At 37.8% G+C, this 20,231-nt stretch overlaps 2 protein-coding genes and 1 long non-coding RNA gene across 3 annotated transcripts; all 3 read right to left on the reverse strand.

Annotated features, from left to right (window-relative positions):
• Positions 1 to 2,616: 2,616 nt before the first annotated feature.
• Positions 2,617 to 3,012, reverse strand: LOC149588951 (uncharacterized). The gene is made up of 2 exons (XM_089861857.1): positions 2,843 to 3,012; positions 2,617 to 2,736 (listed from the first exon to the last, which is right to left on the reverse strand). The coding sequence occupies exons 1-2, from the start codon at positions 3,009 to 3,011 to the stop codon at positions 2,633 to 2,635; spliced, it is 273 nt and encodes a 90-aa protein (XP_089717983.1). The 5' UTR covers position 3,012; the 3' UTR covers positions 2,617 to 2,632.
• Positions 3,013 to 4,138: 1,126 nt separating this feature from the next.
• On the reverse strand, positions 4,139 to 5,025 carry LOC149588952 (uncharacterized). Its single transcript, XR_016379727.1, has 3 exons — positions 4,909 to 5,025; positions 4,804 to 4,829; positions 4,139 to 4,272 (listed from the first exon to the last, which is right to left on the reverse strand). It is a non-coding gene; the product is annotated as an uncharacterized LOC149588952 (long non-coding RNA).
• An 809-nt stretch (positions 5,026 to 5,834) lies between these two features.
• Positions 5,835 to 10,921, reverse strand: LOC149588953 (uncharacterized). The gene is made up of 9 exons (XM_089861866.1): positions 10,821 to 10,921; positions 9,776 to 10,107; positions 9,564 to 9,662; positions 8,790 to 8,843; positions 8,511 to 8,672; positions 8,049 to 8,456; positions 7,156 to 7,381; positions 6,684 to 7,110; positions 5,835 to 6,524 (listed from the first exon to the last, which is right to left on the reverse strand). Exons 1-9 carry the CDS (start codon positions 10,919 to 10,921, stop codon positions 5,835 to 5,837), a joined length of 2,499 nt encoding a protein of 832 aa, XP_089717992.1.
• Positions 10,922 to 20,231: the final 9,310 nt, after the last annotated feature.

A 20,231-nucleotide genomic window follows, 5' to 3' on the forward strand; every position in this document is an offset into this window, starting at 1 on the left:
ATTAGTTAAATTACAAAAATTAGAATTCATTAATTAAAAATCGAAACAGGTAAGTTTCCCATTTAATAAATGCTTGTTAATTTAGAAGTATTCCGAAAACTAACTTCGCTATACTTTTTCCGTATGGCCTGCCACAATTGCCTTAAAAAACTTTTTCTATGGGACGCTAACCCTAAAAACTGTGAATTTTCCTTTAACATTACGGAAGGGTGTCATGTCATATCTACAAGGGCCTACCGGCCCTGTAGAATATGGGCTACCCAAGAGGGAATACCGTAGTTGTGATCTATCACAGAATCAGTTTGACATTTGAGATCAATATTTAGGTAATTAGCTAAAAACTTATTTGCAACCCAACCTGCAACTTGAATTCCTCTATCTTAGTGAGAAGTGAAAACACTGACATTCTCCAGATTCTTATTGGGGGATTTCAAAAGGATCTTTTGATTAGAGAAAAAATTGCTATTACAAGATTTAAAAATAAAGTTATTACTAACTGGGAGATCCTTGAGAACAGTACAAACACCTGACCCAGGATATTTTTTCTGTGGTGAACTGGTTTGGGTAATCAAATTACATACTGGAGAAACCGTATCTAACGTATCATCAATGTATTCATTTAAATCTATGTCATTATCGTCAATTCTTATTTCTGAAATCTTTAGCACATTTGTTACGAAATACTCATAAGATAATTGCGATATGGTATTAGTATTACACTGGACTATTCCTAGATTTTTTACCTAAATTTATCATTCTAATTCGTAAAATTACATTTAATGGAGTAGGATGGTAATCTTGGCCGCCTCTACTTCGAAGTTGCGAGAAAATATTCTCAAGGCAGTCTTGGTTTAAGCTATGTGTGAGGATGTATTCAACCCCGTACTTATTGTGTAGGTCATACCACAGGCGCTGAAGAGACTTATTTGATATGATAACACCGTTTTGGAAAATTTGTACAATAAATTCTGCTGTGTCATAGGTCTTTTCCAAACCCATTCTCTTAACAGCTGTGGCCACGATATGGGTCAGTAATTAAGCTGCTAGCTTTACGTTTTGGCGCTTGGTTTTTATAAAATCGAAAAGAAGTTTCGTCAATTTTGGTAAAGATCTAATTTCTCCAGAGTATTTCTTAAATGTTTCCACCACAGGGTCCTTGCTTATGGTTTTATTATCAAACATAAAACCAGTATCAAGGAACCAGTTTCTGATCAACTTAAGAAAATGTGGGGCATCGGCAAAGCAATAGATGACGTCATCAAGCCCATCAGGATTAGGAGGTAAAGCTGGATTAGTGAACCAGGTTTTATTAACAGAAATTCTCTCTCCAGAGACCTTGGTTGCCTATATCATTTACGCAAGCTACTACCGTGAATCCTGATTTTTCAAGTACAATAATTGCTGATGATAGAATAGCTTTGGTCATTTTCTGGTCTAGCCCTAAATAAATTGGTTTCTTCCAACTGTGAAACAGACCACGGGCCATGATGACTTGTAATTGGCTATGTGGACCAATAACTTGGTCTTCTTTAACCTCATACTCCATTACTGACTTAACGTAGACCTCATCTAAAGTTAAAATTACCAATTTTTCTAATTAGTGGGTTGCATTTGATTTCATTATATTAAGGACGTCATGGAGCAAACCCTGCCTTAGATCCAATTTTACCGCATAACGTCTAAGAGTAGACAAGTGGGGTAAAGGGAGCTTTTGCTTTTCTCGTAGGTAAATATAAGCCCTTTTACTCAAATACCTCAAGGCAAATGCGTTGGCTTAAACTAGTACGTTGGCTAAGCCCTCTTTGCCCCATCTAACTTTTTTTCCCTTTTAAAATTTTAACTTGGCTCTCGCTGTAAGCCTTTGCAAGAATTGCTTCATAATCGCTCATTAATTTTTCTAATTTTAATAATATTTTTCTAAGTCTCTTATTGTCTTTTCTAATTGAACGGTTTTCAACTTTTAAAAATCTTAAAGCTAACACTAATATTTTTTAGTTAACTATCTTTCTTTCTTAACCTATGACAAATTTTATTGACCCATTTGTCTCGTTTCTTGAGGCCAACTCTTAATTTCTCATTTTGTAAAACCTCCCTAATTCTGGAAGGGCAATTCCTTCTCAAATGAAAAGAGTTTTTAGGGCAACGCGTGCATTTTCCCTTTCAAAAATATTCTAAAAAGATTTCTTAGAATCTCTCTATAGGTATTTATTGGGTTTTTTTTATAGAAAACTGGACCATTTTTATACAGCCATGGGTAATTTTTTATAGGTTTTTCTAAAGGTTTTATTATATAGACTTTTATAGAAGTTTATAAAACTATTTTGTTAAACTTCTTATAAAATTCTTTTAGAATCCCTAGAAACCATCTTTTATAAAAATTTATAAGCTTCTTATAAGAAGTTTATAAATAAACCAATAAACTTCTTATAAGAAGTTTATAAATAAACCTATTAACTTCTTATAAGCAATTTATAAACAAACCTATAAACTTCTTATAAGCAATTTATAAACAACCCTTTAAACTTCTTATAAGCAATTTATAAATAAACCTATGAACTGCTTATAAAAATATTCAAAAATAACGTTCAAACTAATTTTCTCCGAAAAGAGGGAAACATTTTTTTTTTGTTAGTTACACGGTCAGTTTGTTTTTTTTCTCTACTTCTTTAATTTTGTTGGCCAATGTATCATGAATTTCCCTTCTTGTAGTTGAGGGATATTTGGTGAGGGTGTATGCTAAATAAATTTAAAAGTTTAAAACAGGTAACACGTATATCTAGCGAGAGTCCTCGCTAGATTAACTGGTTTGCCAGTCATGCTTCAATCGAACATAGTTGTTTACCTATTATAGCATTTATCCTTTGGCTATCTAAAGCCTTCTTGGGATTTTTATCTTTATGGGCATTACTGCATTTTCCAGTCAATGATGAATTAATTATTTCTTCTTCCTCAAATAAAGTTAAAAATAGTGCACGAGCAAATTTCGTTCCAACAGGGCAAGTCCTGAGCATATTCGCCAGCATCCTCTTATCAACGAGCACTCCTGGTGCTAACTCGTGCATCTGGAAAATGTTAAAATGTCTTAACCGATTAATTTTTAACCATTTAATAATTTAAATCCAATTACTTCGCTTTAATTGAATTAATTGACCTCCTGATTGACTAATCTTCGCCGTTTAAGAGACCACAAAAAGAATGTACTCACTTGTGAACCAGATATTTGGGTTTGGGACTCAATCAAACCTGAACCTGATGGGGCTGTATCGGAGCCAGATGACAAAGATTCATTAACATTGTAGTTGTTGCGCTTACGCTTTGACTCTTGAAGCTCCCCTATCAAGTCTTTTAGTTGAGCTAGTACACCTTTTTCTTCTATTAAATGATTTTTTAAAATATAATTGAAAATGGAAAACAAAGCTATGTAACGTACCTTTAAGCCTTTTAATCTCAGCTTTGTCGCATTTATGTTTAGCTTTTAGTTTTTCATATTTTTCCTGTAATATACTATACTTGTGACTCAAGGAATCAAAATTTTCGCTGCAGTTTTCATCAGAATTATTATTAAGGTTACAAATTTGATTCATCAATTCTTCCTGATGCTTGTCTTTAAAACTTTGCACCTAAAAACAAATTCATCTGAATTATTTTTAATACCGAAAATTAATTAAATTTAAGGGAAAAAAATTCAAATGTTAATTTTTTTTGAACTAATAATAGTGTTTATAGTGACAATATCTACTATCAATATTGTGTCATTATTTAGTTTCTTACTTCACGAGGTCCTAAAATTTCACGATCAGTTGTTTCGGGAACCAATTGACCAATTCTTTTATAATGGCTAACCATTAAATTAGTTCTCTTTTCTTCCAATTCTGCCAGTAAACCTTGAAGATGTTAATTAAATGATTAGATTTTAAAAAATTCCCTTAATTGCACTAGCCGGCTCCTAAACTAGACTTCATTGTGACTCCCTTTAAGTAATACAATTACGACTGGAGCCAATCATGCTTTACCCAAAAATAACTTGTTCATTTAATTACCATATCCAAGAAGTGACCCCGGTGATGTTTCTTCATCTTCTTTCCACGAAAAATCCAACACTTGCCCTATGAAAATATCTGGGTTTGCGTGAATTTTTCCCCCAGTTTTGTGTCATTTTTAAATGCCAAATCTGCTGCAATGACATCCCAAATGGCTAGGTCATGCCATTTTACCAGAACCATAGAGTGCTTCTTTGCGCTCTTTACTAGCTTATTTCTGGCCATGATTATTCTAATTAAAACAATCAATATTAGGCCAAATATACTACATAAAGATCGGCTGTAAGACAGTATCCCATTCCCAGTCTTTATCAAAATTGTTGAAAACACTACCTAACTGAATAAAATCATAACCTTAAATACCGTAGTTTATTTAATCTATTCTGGGTAGTTGGGATACTGTCATTGCCCATAACAGTGAATCACTTAATCTTATCTACACAGCTAAAAATATACCATAAGCGTATATGAATATACTAAACATGCTTGTACAAAGTAACTTTAGACTACTGATATAATAGTTAATAAACGAATGGCTAAAAGTGCGCCTCTTTTTAGGGTAGAAAGAAACTAAAAATTATAATTTTTTGGAAAAGGTGGCAATAAACAAGCTAATTAGACCATAATTTGGAAAGGTATCAATAATTAGGGGTAAAAACATATTCTATTTAGTAAAATTTTGGAAAAGGGGAAATTTATTCAGTTGATAAAACTTGATAATAACAAAAACCGGCGCACATTTAGCCCCTCATGTTAATAATACCAATAAAATATTGAATTTTGAGGGTCCTGAAACAAAAAACATTAGAATTTATAAGATGCTCCTTATTTTATTAAAACGGAGGTTAACTGAACATTTTTTACTCACGGATTAATTTTGATTTCCTTGGATTGTTCTTATGTTTATTGTTTAACAATTAACATACAAAGAGCCAGTACCAAGGCTTAATGTGTACGCGAACGCGGAAATTTTTTTTAGCTTCGGGGGGCGGCTACCAGCGGCTACTACGTGACTCGACGCGAGAGAGCTAGCTAGCTGTTGCGCAATATCGAGAGACTCCTAGGCGAGGTCGCGGCGAGAGATGGAAAATTTTCCTTTGGTCGCAAATACTGCATGTCGCGAGTTTCGCCACTTGGTATGCCGTATTAATTTCCGATACAGTACAACCTATAAGGTGCCAATGCTCTTTGATAGAAGCATTCTCCTTCGTCCCCCAAATATAGAAAAAGGGTTAAAAAAACTTCTCTCGAACAATGTTGCCAACTTTCAATGAAAAAAGTCTCTTTGGTAGTTTAAATAAAATCCGTTGCTAGTCCAGTCGGCAAGTCGAGGCGAGGTAGCACAATATTCGTCTTTGGTCTTTGGTTTTTGGATGTTATCACGTGTTAATCGCGTCTGCAAACGGCGGATTTTTTTCTCATTAACTTTAAACCTTGGTAAGGATACTTTTCAGTTCTTTTTCTTTATCGCATATACATTTATTTTGTTTGTTTCAGTAGCAAGTGCAAATCAAATTATTTACATTGTGATGGGTAAAACGTATAAAAAATATCTCTGGTGTCCGGAAGCTGCCAAAAGCATTCCCAGGAAAACTCTTTACCGTCTAAAATTGGCTAAGGAATATGTTATAAACAAGGATCTTATTGGAAGAAGTGTTGGCCTTTACGATGATGCTCCTGGTTCTTCAGGCTTAGTGCAGCGAAATATACCAAATGTTATGCCGCGAGCTCTGATTGCAGATAATGCTAGTGACAGCAGTTCTGGCTGTTCATTGCATGCATCAGAAACAAACCTCAGCGTGTCGAACGAGGATAGCAATTCATGTAATATACAAAATGTCGAGGTACAAGACAATAACCAGACGATGGAGGAGAATGAAGATGAGGAGTTATTTTCTTATAGTGCAAGGTAAAAGGAGCAAAATCCGCTTGGATTCGGCTCCATGGCGTGTTTGGATGTTCCCATACATGCAGCGGAGTCTTCACGTCTGACTTTCGACCCTCCTGACACGCTTGACATCGGCGGGTTAAATCTTCAATGTCACGATCCATTTGTGGCCACCAGCAATACGATCTAGCAAGACTTTTGGTTTTGACAACTCCCATATGGCCATCATGGAGCTCAGCCAATATCTGCTCACGAAGCTTGCTCGGAACTATGACACGAGATCCCCACATCAAACATCCGAATTCTGCCAAGATCTCGTTGCGCCTGATGAAGAACGGCCGAATGTCATCGTTGGGTGAAGTCTTCTCCGGCCAACCGTCCTTAACCGAACGTAAAACTTGCGAGAGCAGGACATCTCTTCTTGTTTCCGTTGCAATCTTCTTAGAGTCGACGGGCAAGACGTCCAATTGCTGACGAAAGATACTTCTGATTTCGTCACTCTCGCCCGGTTCTTTGTCCATCTTGGGTAGCGGCAAACGGAACAAAAAATCGGCAATGACGTTGTCGGTTGTGCGGACGTATTTAATTGTGAAATCCTAACCCATCAAGATGATGGCCCATCGCTGCATACGAGGATTAACGGTGTCTGGAATTCCCTTCGTCGGATCAAACAACGTTACAAGCGGTTGATGATCAGTCCACAGGGTGAAATGTTTTCCATACAGGTATTGGTGAAAACTTTGAACAGCGTATACCACTGCAAATGCTTCTTTATGAATTTGCGAGTAGTTCTTCTGGGCTTGATTTAAAGACTTCGAGGCATGAGCTATGGGCTTTCTTCTTCCGTCGGGACATCTATGCATCAATACAGCTCCCAAGCCGTATCCTGACGCGTCGCAGAATAGCTCAACTGGTAACGTAGCGTCGAAGTGAGTCAGAATCGTTGATCGTGCAAGGCGATCCTTAACATCTTCAAATGCTCGCTGGCACGAGCCATTCCAGGTCCACTGTGACTCTCCTCTAAGCAACTTGTGAAGCGGTTCCAAACAGGTCGCCAAATGGGGTATGAACTTTCCATAATAATTCAGCATTCCCAGAAACGATCTTAGTTGCGTGATGTCCCTGGGTGCGTTTACTGCCAGAATCTCTTGAACCTTTTCGGGTACAGGATGAATTTCATTCCTGTCAATGACTTGGCCCAGATATTAAACTGATTCTTGCATGAACTTGCACTTGTCTTTCGAGATGCGCAAACCGGACTCTGTCAACCGACCAAGTACCGCATCCAAATTCTGAATATGCTCATGGTCATCCGCTCCGGTAATGATAATGTCGTCCTGGAAGGCTCCGGTTTTCGTCAGTCCTTTGATCACGCCATCAATCGCTCTTTGAAAAATTGATGACGCGGGCGTTATTCCATATGGTACGCGCGTTAAGGTAAGGTACGTCCGCACTAGGCGTAAATTTTCGCTCGCCACGCTACGTACGCTACGCTCGCCACGCACGCCGAGAAAAACCACTGTCCGCACTTGGCAAATTTTCGCGCCAACCGCGCTGGGCGAAGGAAGCGTAGAGAGAAAAAATGTTCGCCAAGTTGAACTTTTTACGTCGGTCTCGCCGGCGTTGGTGGCGTACATCCAATCAGCGAGCGTCTCTGGCTCACGTGCGAATGTCGTCTGCTTGAAAAAATATATACGGTGCTTATTTGAATAGTCTATCGTCGTGAATTTATTTATTTATTTATTGAGTGAATGATTGCCCACAAAGTCATCAAAGTGACGTGTAAATGGGCATCGTACGTAGTTACAAATTGTCAAGAGAAAACAAAAAAAAAACTAAAATGTAATTACAAATAAGAAAACATCAACAACAAGTAATCAGGAGCAAATAATACAATAATATTGGGCAAGAATAATAACACGAGATTAATTAAGACCATGTATATGTATAAAATAAGAATAAAATAAAATAAGATAAAGATAATAATGATAGTTAAATAAGATGGTACAATATAAATTGGTCATTCAGAATAAAAAAAAGAAAAAAAAAACTAACAATACAATAAGGAACTTAGGGTAATGAAAGTTACAAAGTAGCGCGAAAAAAGCGTATCAAATGACGACGGAATTGAGATTTGGTAGAGAGTATGATAATATCAATGGGCAAAGAGTTCCAATCATCAATGACAGAATTGGCAAAATGCGTTTGGCGGAAGGTAGTCGCGACCCGCGGTTTAGTGAATTTCTGTGAAAGACCACGAGTTCTTGTATTGGAAGAGGGGGTGAAAAATAATGAGGGGTCCAAATCAAGGTTACGATGGACAATATCGAATACTAGACACAGGTTGTTGATTTTGTGACGTAAGGTGATAGGGTCAATGTTTAGTGAAGATAGACGTTGGGGGGCTGGGTAGTTGCTAAGTTTATGCGGGAGCTTGGAGTTAGCATTTTGGGCCTTTTGTAATAAGTGGACATCAGTTAATAAATGGGGGGACCAGACTGGTGAACAATAGTCAATTAGAGGAAGGACTAATGAATTGTAAAGCGTTTTAATTAGGGGTATGGACCTAAAATTTAAATTACGACGGATTATGCCCGTCAAACTCCTAATACGCTTAGAAATTTTGAGTGTGTGAACGGAATGTTTGAGAAGGGGGTCAATAAATACCCCTAGGTCTCTTTCACAAGAGGACGTGGCTAAAGTCGTAGCATTTATAGAATAGTCGAACAAGGGATTTCGGCGACCTAAATGGAGAGTTTTGCATTTAGTGACATTAAATGAGAGTCCGTTAGCAATACCCCAGTGAACCAGTGCATCGAGATCAAGTTAGAGCAAGGTTTGATCGGTGGAGTCACGGATACGACGATAAAGCTTGGCGTCATCGGCAAAAAGGATAATGGAAGAGTGTTTCACAACTGACGGCATGGAGTTAATAAATATGTTGAAAAGGAGGGGACCCAAGATGGACCCCTGGGGCACCCCCTTCTCAACATACTGCCAGTCGGTTGTGACACCTTGGAGGACGACTCGCTGACGCCTATTTAGGAGATAGTGGGAGAGCCAAGCAAGGGCGTTACCCGTGACACCAGCAACCTCGAGGGCATAGATAAGGGCACAGTGAGGGATCGAATCAAAAGCTTTACTAAAATCGAGATATAATACGTCGACAGAGTGGCCATCATCCAACCACTGCGTCCATTTATTCGTGGCAAAAAGTAAGTTTGTGAGACAAGAACGACGGGGAAGGAAACCATGTTGATAAGGGGAGAAAAAGTTTTTCGATACGAGAAAGGAACGCAATTGTTCATGAACGAGACGCTCACATAAATTACTTAAATATGGCCATGTCCTTAATTACCCTCGATATTAATGACAAATAGTCAAATTGGGTTGGTGTATATCGACAGTATTCCACAAAAAGATAATCCCTGTATCTTTGGAAATTAGGTTTTTAAAATCGCCATCTATTCCCTATCCTTAAAAACTTCTCTAATCCGTATTCTTCGTTTATTTACGTTTTGTTTACGTTTTTGAATTAAAAGCAGTGAAACTATTTAATTAACTGCGTGGGCTAATCGTTCTACTTTGCTACAAACAGGCGCTATTTTAATATAGAAGGCAGAGAACATTCTCACGTGAGCCAGAGACTCTCGCCGATTGGATGTACGCCACCAACGCCGGCGAGACCGACGTAAAAAGTTCAACTTGGCGAACATTTTTTCTCTCTTCGCCTCCTTCGCCCAGCGCGGTTGGCGCGAAAATTTGCCAAGTGCGGACAGTGGTTTTTCTCGGCGAGCGTAGCGTACGTAGCGTGGCGAGCGAAAATTTACGCCTAGTGCGGACGTACCTTTAATGGTGTTGATAGTGGTGTATCGGATGGAAACTACTTCCAATTCGATTTGCAAGTAAGCCGCAGTCAGATCTATCTTCGAGAACTTGTCACTTCCCGCCAACCTTGTAAACAAGTCGTCGTTCGTGGGAAGCGGGTACTTGTCCTTACGCAAATGCGGATTGATTGTGACTTTGTAGTCGCCACAAACTCGTATGGATCCGTTGCCTTTCACCACAGGAACTATCGGTGTTGCCCATTGAGAGTGCGAAACGGGCCTTATAATGCCCGCTGTCTCCAACCGTCGTAACTCTGTCTTCACTGCCTCTTGAATTCCAAACGGGACAGGTCTATGGCGAGCCAAAGCGGACAAAATTCGAAATTCGCTCTCCCTCCTTAGATATTTCGCGCTCTCCCTCCTTAAAATACCCACGCTCCCTCTCTTTAAACCTCGCACCCTCCCTTCAAAACCTTCCCTCTCTTTCAAAACCTCGCTCCCTCCCTTCAAAACCTTCCCTCTCTTTCAAAACCTCGCTCTCCCTCTTTTTAATACCCTCGCTCCCTCCCTTCAAAACCTTCCCTCTCTTTCTAAACCTCGCTCTCCCTCCTTATAATACCCTCGCTCCCTCTCTTTAAACCTCGCTCCCTCTCCTTATAAAAGCCTCGCTCCCTCTCCTTATAAAAGCCTCGCTCTCCTTTCTTATAATACCCTCGCTCCCTCTCCATATAAAAGCCTCGCTCCCTCTCCTTATAAAAGCCTCGCTCCCTCTCCTTATAAAAGCCTCGCTCTCCCTCCTTATAATGCCCTCGCTCTCCCTCCTTATAATACCCTCGCTCCCTCTCCTTATAAAAGCTTCGCTCCCTCTCCTTATAAAAGCCTCGATCCCCCTCTTCATAATAGACTCGCTCCCCCTCTTTATCATAGAGTCGCTCCCCCTCTTTATAATAGACTCGCTCCCCCTCTTTACAATAGCCGCGCTCTCTCCTCGGAAAAAACGGTCGCTCTCTCCCCTCAAGATAGCGTCCAGGCTTGCTTGTTTTTTATCGTTGCCTTCCACAGTACATTTTTTTGTTGGGATGCGCTATTTTGCAAAGCCATACAGTTGTGGTGAAGATATTCAAACAGCTCGTGCTACTTTGCAGACCGTAGTTCAGGAGACTCATACTGCAGACTCTGTATAGGTTGGAATTATATACAAATTATTACGGATAATTACAGATAATTATAAAATAAAGTGCAAAATAAACTAAAATCTTATTATCCATATTTTTTTCATGTAATACCATGCCAATTTTCTGGGTAATTTTAAAATAAAGCGACGTAGCTTATGGTTAAAAAGACAAAGCTCTGGTGCTTAACTATGCAAACGTTAGCTCACACGATTGTCAGATATTGAAGAGGTAATTTCGGAATTTACTCGGGTACAAGCATGCAAAACTAGTGAGTGCACTTTTCGGCAAATTGCAAAATTAATTAATTAATCTTCATTAACAAATTAATTCTAATATCAATTTTGTCTGTAAGTTGTACTCAAGCATTTATTGTGCAACTTTAGAAATAATTGCTTTTGTGTTATGAATTTAATTCACTTTAAAGTATGTTTCCATTTCTCCCCATCTCAGATTGGTGGTTGCCCATTTCCGCACAGTTTTATTTTTCACACCTTAAAAACCCATAGCCCGTTTCCGCACAATTTTTCATAACCCATTTCCGCACAGTTTAATTAAAAAACTGGGCTGCTGACTCATTGGAACGAAAATAGGAAAAATATGAGGTTTTATGATTATAAAATTTTCGATACTATTTAACGATAGATATAATTTTGATACAGATTTTACAAACGGTATTTTAAAAATGCTCCTTTTACTTCTATTTTTTTAACAAAAACACACTTAATTTAATGCTAACGTCTATCAATACACTTTTCTTTATAGATAGTGATATTGCAATGGTCAAATCACAAGTTTAAAAGGATACCTCTATTGTAGCATGACCTAACTGAACCAAACCGAACCCTACCCCAACCGGACCCGAACCAAACCTAACCTAACCCTAACCGAACCCGAACCAAACCTAACCCTAAACGAACCTAACCTAACCAAAACCAAACCGAACCTAACCCCAACCGAAGCCGAACCAAACCGAATCAACCCTAAACGAACCGAACCTAACCTATCCAAAACCTAACCGAACCAAACAGAACCTAACTGTGTGGGAATGGGTTATGGTAAAAAATGGTGAACTAAAATTTTAATGTAGAAATGGGTTATAAAAAGTGTGCGGAATTGGGCTATGATTCTCGAAAATTGTGCGGAAATGGGCATCCTCGCTCAGAATTCCCAATCGGATTTTTTCTCCCAATTTTTCAGATTTCCATTTCTCCCAATCGGATTTTTTCTCCCAATTTTTCAGATTCCCATTTTCCCCGAAACCACGTTCCTCCCAAAGCTCTTAGATACAGAATTTAGTAAGGTGGAATTGATTAGGTTCGTTGCAGTTGTAATTGATTACTTTAGGTTAAGTTTGGTTGTAATTGATTAAATTAGGTTAGATTTGGTCGGAATTGATTAAATTTGAAAAGGTTGGATTTGGTTGACATTGATTAAAGTAGATTTGGTTATGTTTGGTTGGAATTGCACAAATTAGATTAGTATTGGTTTGATTTGGCTGGATTTGATTTATTGAAGTAATGTTTCACTGGGTTTGAATAAATAAATTCAGGTTAGGTTTGGTTGAAATTGATTAAATTAGGTTAGGTCAGGTTTTTTTAAATTGATTAAATTCGGTTAGGTCAGGTTTGGTGGTAAGTGAATAAATAAGGTTAGATTTGGTTGGAATTCATTATTAAATTTGGTTAGGTTAGGTCGAGGGGGCTGACACTTCAGGAATTCGGTGTACAAGTGGAAATGAACTCGGAAGAACTCTCACGAATTCGCCAGAACTCCGAGATCTCTTGATTGAGAACTCCTGGAAACTAGCGAGAAATCTCTAGAATTCAGAATAAACTCGCTAGAATTCTCTCGAATTCAGAAGAACTCGCGAGAACTCTCACAAATTCAGAAGAACTCGCACAAACTCTCGAATTCAGAAGAACTCGCACGAACTTTCCCGAATTCAGAAGAACTCGCACGAACTTTCCCGAATTCAGAAGAACTCGCACGAACTTTCCCGAATTCAGAAGAACTCGCACGAACTTTCCCGAATTCAGAAGAACTCGCACGAACTTTCCCGAATTCAGAAGAACTCGCACGAACTTTCCCGAATTCAGAAGAACTCAGAAACTCTTTCTAATTCGCCTTATGTCTAATCTGCGCCACTAGCGGAGGGTCTGAAAACTACTCCCATTGAGTCTAGGGCGCCATACACGGGTTCGCACAAATTTCCATACCGTGAGCCACAAAAAATCAGGCCAAGAGTATATTGAAGAACCGGACATAAATTTAGTGAAATGGCCCTTCTTCAGGCAACTCATGTTTTTACAAGATGTGGTAGCACGACGAGAGTATGTTTCTTTAGTATGTTCTGTTTCATTGAATTAAAAAAGGTTATTGCAACATTAGCACAGTTTCAAACATTGAAGAACATCCACCAAATGATGAAGAGCAAGATGGGGAAGCTGCAAATCAAGTAAATACGGGGTTTTTTCAGTCATTGTACAATTTATTAAAATGTAAGGCAGATATTTAGTGAAATTGGCTGCGAAGTTCGTATACTTGAAGAGGAAGATATCAGAGAGAATTATGAAGTGGAAAACAACCAAACGTCACAACCTTCAACATCTCGCAACACCCCACCTGTTCTTGAGCCCCATGAAGGACGGGAAACCTCAATAAATGCTACTAACAATATCACCAACGAGCACAGTTCAGCTCAAAATAATACAAATCCTTCGATGACTAGGGCTTCTACAGTGAAACCTAAAACCAAGAGGAAGCGTTTACCTGATTAAATGAAGATATATCCAAAGTGGACCAGTAGTATACAGGGGTGCTTAGCTATTTGAGACCATTAAGCTCTATATTCCGGTGGTGTTATCAAGCCCCACTTAAGAGACTGAAGTGGCAATTCTGGGGTACACCACTAGATTATAGCAAGCAGCTATTGGCCTCAAGTAGGTTGTAGTTGATAAGCTGCAGGGTAAGCTAACCGCTACATTCTTGAATGACTAAAAATATCATATTTAAACACGTTTCACCTTGCAGGCTTCTAGCAGCCTCAATTGCACATGATTGCCAAACCAATGTTGAAGGCAGACCACAACGGTTTTGCAAATATTTAGCTGATGTACTATGTGAAGTGCACAAAGATTTGCAAATGGACTACGAGACAGAACTCATGGGAGTTGTTCGTAATTACGTAGAGAAATCGAAAGAACTTGTGCGTGAACCTAAGCGTATATTCTTGTGAGAATTTTCGCCGGTAATACCATGGAGAATATTATGGAGGGCTGACTTAGCTTTTCGGGGGGTGTTAAGTGATTTTTGAACCTAGATCCTGCTGACACCTGGTTCATTTACGGAAAACTATTGGTTTCGGGAGGGAGGAGGATACGGTGATTTTTTGGAGGATTTCGCGAATCGCGATGGCAGGCCAGGCTGCAACTCGTGATGTTTCATCAAATTGGAAAAATATTATGGTGGATCTGTGTGTTTCTTCGTAAATTGCCAAAACGCTCAGGGTCGGAGAAAGCCTGGAATTTCCTTTTTTGTTTTTCCAAAAGACAGAGAAAGGTTTATATTCATAATTTTTTCCTCTAAGCCTTGGCTCATCGAAATGTATTTAATAGATGTGCAAAATGGATTGAAAACTCTGGCAGGGTACATTTGATTGGGAAAGAGAACCATGCGTCCATAAAAAATATGAAAGCTTGTAGAGAGCACTTCTCGCCTAATGAGATTTTGAATCCCAAAGCGTACGTGAAAGACTATCTCAATGTCAATTACGTATAACGTGATATTTATAATCGTTTTATTTCTGAAACATAGGTCAAGACTTACACTAGTTTGGAACGCTGTTACAAATAAATATAGAGATTTTCAAGACTCTGGTTAAATTAGGATATCATTCCTCTTTAATAACAATGAGAGTTCTCCTTGCCAATCACGACAAGTTCATTACCATGACCAGGCATGACTGCGAAGTCTTCATACATAAATGTCCTTTTGTCACCCGGTTTTTATGCATTCAGGGTCACCACATTTCCTTTACTTTTAAGAAAATCCTCCTATAATTTCCTATAAATCGATTGTAAATTTCCTATTTTCCTATAATTTATCAGCATCTTTGCTGTGGTAACCATGCACTTTATATTCATACCATACTATATATTATTATGTTTTGATAAGTGTATGACACATATTTTTTTACTTGTATACCTACATTTTGCATTTTTATACCATACTATATATTTTTGTTTTGATAAATGTATGGCATATATTTTTGTACTTGTATACCTACATTTTCCAAGTTTGATCCTTTTGAAAAATAGTCTTAAATGAAGAAATAAACATCAATCTAAATTTAAAACCTGTATATTATTTCACAGGCTCATTAGTGCCTATTGTATCTGTTTCTTGTCCAAGAAGTCTAGTGCCTTTAGTAACTGATTCTAGTCCAAGAAGTCTAGTACCTATCGTAACTGATTCTAGGCCTAGTCCAAGAAGTGAAAAATTGAAATTTAGTAAGGGTAACAAAAATGAATGAGTACTAAGCGTCGGTGATATGGGGAAAATAGGATATTGGGTACTAGAGTTTTCTCCACGAGGAGCGTCCTTATCTAGCTCAAGAAGTTTATCGCTCTTGTCATCCAATGGGGGAAAAAATGGTAGAGTTCTTAGTCCCTCCAGTTCTCAAAGAGTGGAAGCCGCAGGTAAAGGAAATAGAACTAACAGTAAGCTTTTAATAAAATCATACCTTAATTTCACGAGTAGTTCCTGTAATCTAGATCCTGTCTAGCTCCAGTGCCATGTTGTGGGGACACACTTCGATCAGGCTCTCCTAAGAGAGTAGGACAAACTCCCAAAAAACGTAGAAGTTTGTTTCAATCACCATCGCTTAACGTACGAAGAACTTTGTTTGCAACACTATCGTTAAGAATACGAAGAAGTTTGTTTAAAACACTCTCACATCACAAGATACCCCTAAAAAAACCTGAAATCAATGTTACAGCAACAGTACACCAAAAATTGGAGGTAAGTGAAGAACATGTAAAAAAAGACATATCTATGGAGCAAGCAGTGGGTAAAATGAGCAAATTTCTTCCAAAATCTGCCGCTGATTTTTTCAACATGCAAGTGAATGCTGCGTTGAAAGAACCAAAAGGACAACGCTGGTCCCCACAAGAAAACAGCTTTTCCTGACTATTTTTTATCGTGGTCCGAAAGCATATCTCCTTCTTAAAAAGATGTTCATTCTACCTAGCCTATCTTCATTGAAACTGTGGCTTAAAAACATTCCTTCTAAGCCTGGAATTGTCCCAGAAATATGGGACATCTTACAAGAAAAGGTTCTTTGCTTGCTGGAAAACGAAAGGTTGGGTGTATTGTTATTTGATGAAATGAGCCTCAAAGAAGGAATTTCACACAACGAAGCCAATGACCTTATTGAAGGTTATGTTGATTTGGGAAATTCTGAAATGAAGTCAGGGACCCTAATCTCTAAGGTCCTTTTGGAGGAATTTCGATCCGAATCTTTTTTTCGTAGTCAATTTCTCCGAATGAAAATAAAACGTATTCTGTAAGAATCCTAATCATACGGTGATAACCTCTCCGAATCATTCGGCGGCCGAAAGAAACGGCTGAATCGAGCATTAGGAGAGTTTACCGCCTCTCTTCCCTCCATCAATCTTAGATTCGCGGAACTTTCGCCGGAATTTTCTAGTATTTTTCCCGTGCCTTTTTGCTGGCACCTTGGCTGTGGTTCATATTTTTATTCAGTTTAGCTGCTTTGTTTTTTCAACTCAAGCTTCATCGCTTGCGATTCGAACATGGTAATCATATTGCCCGTCGCGATTTACGAGTTCAAAGAATTTTTCGAGACTTAAAATCAAGCGTGGGCAAAATTTTAGGTTAAAGCGGGAAATGGCTTTAGGTCTTGGCGGGCCTTGGCGAAATCTACAAGGTAGATCGACGGCTTTTTGGTAGATTTAAAGGACAAAAAAACGTCATTGAATTTATCCTACAGTTAAGGGATAATTTCGCGAGATCCAATTACTTAACACAGATTTAATTGTTCATTTTAATATTTTTCCTACCGGGCTTGTAAGTTAGAGCCACCTATTTTTGACCAATTGCATCAATTATTAATAATTGCTAGATTAAATTTGGTTATTTGCTTCAGCATCTATTTAAATTAATAAATTTTGGTAGGTGTGTAACCATTGATAGAGGGCTAATGATCTACATTAATGAATTTATCATAATCTCACGAGATCCACACAATTGGATTTTAATTTGCGATTAATTAACGTTGTTATTTTAGGTTCTCATTGCCTCATATTTAACCCTACTAAAACTTGCGCTAAGTTTCATTCAAAATTCGACGTATATTAACTGTTGTTTAGCGTGTTCTTTAATACCATTTTAAAAGAATATTATGATCAATTTAAGAATAAATAATTTTTATCAAAAAAAAAATAAATAAATAAAATAGGAAAAAAAGCACTTGTTTCTATCTTAAGAAAAGAAATCGAAAAAGAGAAAATTTGCTTTGTATTGAATGTGTTCCCAATACAAAGACCATTTCCCAAAATTTCCACTCCTTGGGAAAAACCAGTGTCCGTCCTTTCAATTTGAAAGCGCGCCTAATAAAATTGACCAATAAGGAAGAAGTGGGCGTGGAAAAGTACCCCACGTGATGAAAAAATCAACACGTGGCTTAAGAGGAAGTGACGTCCATTTGGATTGAGAGAAAATTTTCGAAGTATCCGAATGACGATAAGGATTGGGGTTAGAGAATACGGTTTTTTCGGTCCACTCCGAATGAGCCCGATCCGAATCATAAGGATTCGGAGTGATCCGAATGATTTTCGATTTTTAGAGAATAGCCTCCCAGAATGTACTGACTGGCGTCCATGTGGAATGGACAAAGACCTGAAGATGGTGGTGCATAGAAGCTGGTGTCAATGTGGAATTGACGAAGAACAGAAGATGCTGGTGCATAGAAGCTGGTGTCAAGGTGAAATTGACGAAGAACAGAAGATGGTGGTGCTTGGAAACTAGCAAGTACAGACTAGTGTCCATGTGGAGTGGACGAAAACCAAAGCTGGTGGTGTTGGAACTCAAGTTGAATGGCCAGAGGAGAAGAACACAATTTTCCAAATTTCCGTGAACTGTCAATGCAGTCCGGAAATTGGGAACACGTTTGCTCCGATACGCAAACTGCGAACGCGGTCACGTGGGGCGTGACAGACAGACACACAGACAGACACACACACACACACACGTCCAGTGTAATACCTCTCCGTGACATACGTCACTCGGAGAGGTAGAAATGAAAAATTCCAAGAATAAAAGAAGTTCCCAGGTGCAAAAAAGAACAAGATGACCCAGTCATATTACTTTTTACCGCCTTCTAGTGACAAGAATTAGTATTACTTAATACATTATAAGATGACCCCATCTAATTTAGAATTTCGGGGTTTTTTTCATTGTTTATAAAATAGCATTCCTATTATGAATAAAATCAGTCTAGTAATAAACTACAGTAACTTACTCATTAGGTTCATTTTAAACTTAACCTACAGAACTTTATCTTAATTAAATTACAGAATAATATTTATTAAACTAGGGTTGGTACTGGTAAATGTGAACGATTCTTTTTTTCTTTAAAATTGTGTAGCTAATTTTTGGACGGCTTAAATTCCTTTTAAAAGGGCTCTATTTGTAGATATAAGCTTTAGCGTGAGTTAAAATAATCCCACGATAACAAACCTTTAATCGTTAGATAGAACACGTTTTTCACTATAAAATTGATATTAATATCTGTGGTTTCGATTCGGAATTCGATTTTTTAAATAGAGTTGGAAAATACCAAGTAAAAATTGCAAATGTTTCAAGGTTAATTAGAATCCTTTTTAAGCTATTTTACTAAAAAATAAAAAGTAAAAGTGGTGTATGGATTATTGTCAAAGTTGCAGCTGAAGAGGGACTGCGGTTCGAAAGCTCCTGCGTATATTTAAATTAATAAATAATTTTAAAAATCTCCATGAAGTATCAGACTCATTTTATTTAAATTTATATAATTAATAGAACCATGGATCAGTAGTTTAACATTTATGATGGTGTATGGAATCTACGTTCGGATAATATTAACTTTAAAATACATCATTGACCCAAAAAAGACTCAAATTTCGCGCCATTAGTAAGTTTATCAATTTAGCGGTAAGAGGGCGGTAGCTACCACTACTTATTGGGCGGGAAAGCGAGAAAACGAGACAGCTGTTATCCGAGGTATCGAAAAAAAAAAATTATTGAACATTTTGACTCGGCTATTGTTTTAACTATATAATCCTATTACCACTTATCACATCTGCGTAAACTTTAATCTAGGTGCATGAATTTAGGCCCTACGTAATGGTAGCTCCTTCAGGGTTGCCACGGAATTTTCAGAACCAAATTCCCTGACTTTTCCAGGTTTTCCCTGACCTTTTTCTCAGATTTTCCCTGACCTTTTAGGCCGAAAGTGTGAGTGTTTACTGCACGTTTTAAGTGGTTATAATTAAATAAACTCTCAACATTAAGTTTTCCCATGTATTTGTTGCACCAAAACAAATAAGAAACATTTTAACTATAAATAACAGTCTAAGAGAGCATTTACTTTACAAAAACAATTCTAGATATTTTTAAGGGAGTTTTCTGTGTTGAGAGAGCATGAGGAGAAACTTTCATTACTCTTTCAATAAAGACTTATTCCCAGAAGTTTTACCCACTAAAATCAAATTCCCTGACTTTTCCCTGACCTTTTCGGCCCATTTTTAAATTCCCTGACTTTTCCAGATTTTACAGGATTTCCAGGTACTGTGGCAACCCTGTCCTTTCCTAGGGCCTTTTTTATTCCTCCCATTTGATTATCATTGTTGTTCACATTTGGGTCCAGTGTGCAGTCACTACCTCCTTCAGTATTTAGGGTCAGGGTGTTTACATTTACCAGCGATTGTTCACATTTGGGGTCCTCTACGGGGATTGGGAAATAGGATATTGTGCAAAATTTAAGAGAGTTAAAAAGCTGAAAACATAGCGAATTTTGTCTAAAGAATCATATTTCATATCCTGAAAGTTTCTGGTGTCTAACGTTAGCTCCACAGAAGTTATTCAAAGATTTGCAAAATGTGTTCACAATTACCAGTACCAACCCTATAGTAACTTCCTCAATCGGTTAGTTTTAAACTTAACTAAACTACATCATTATTTGTAAAGTTATCATAAACTATAGTATCATGATAATTTTAATTAAATTAAAGTATAATATTAATTA

This window comes from Phalangium opilio, unplaced genomic scaffold (assembly GCF_054372755.1).
Source record: "Phalangium opilio isolate 3A_F unplaced genomic scaffold, DU_Popi_V2 ptg000523l_1, whole genome shotgun sequence".
Lineage (NCBI taxonomy): Eukaryota > Metazoa > Arthropoda > Arachnida > Opiliones > Phalangiidae > Phalangium > Phalangium opilio.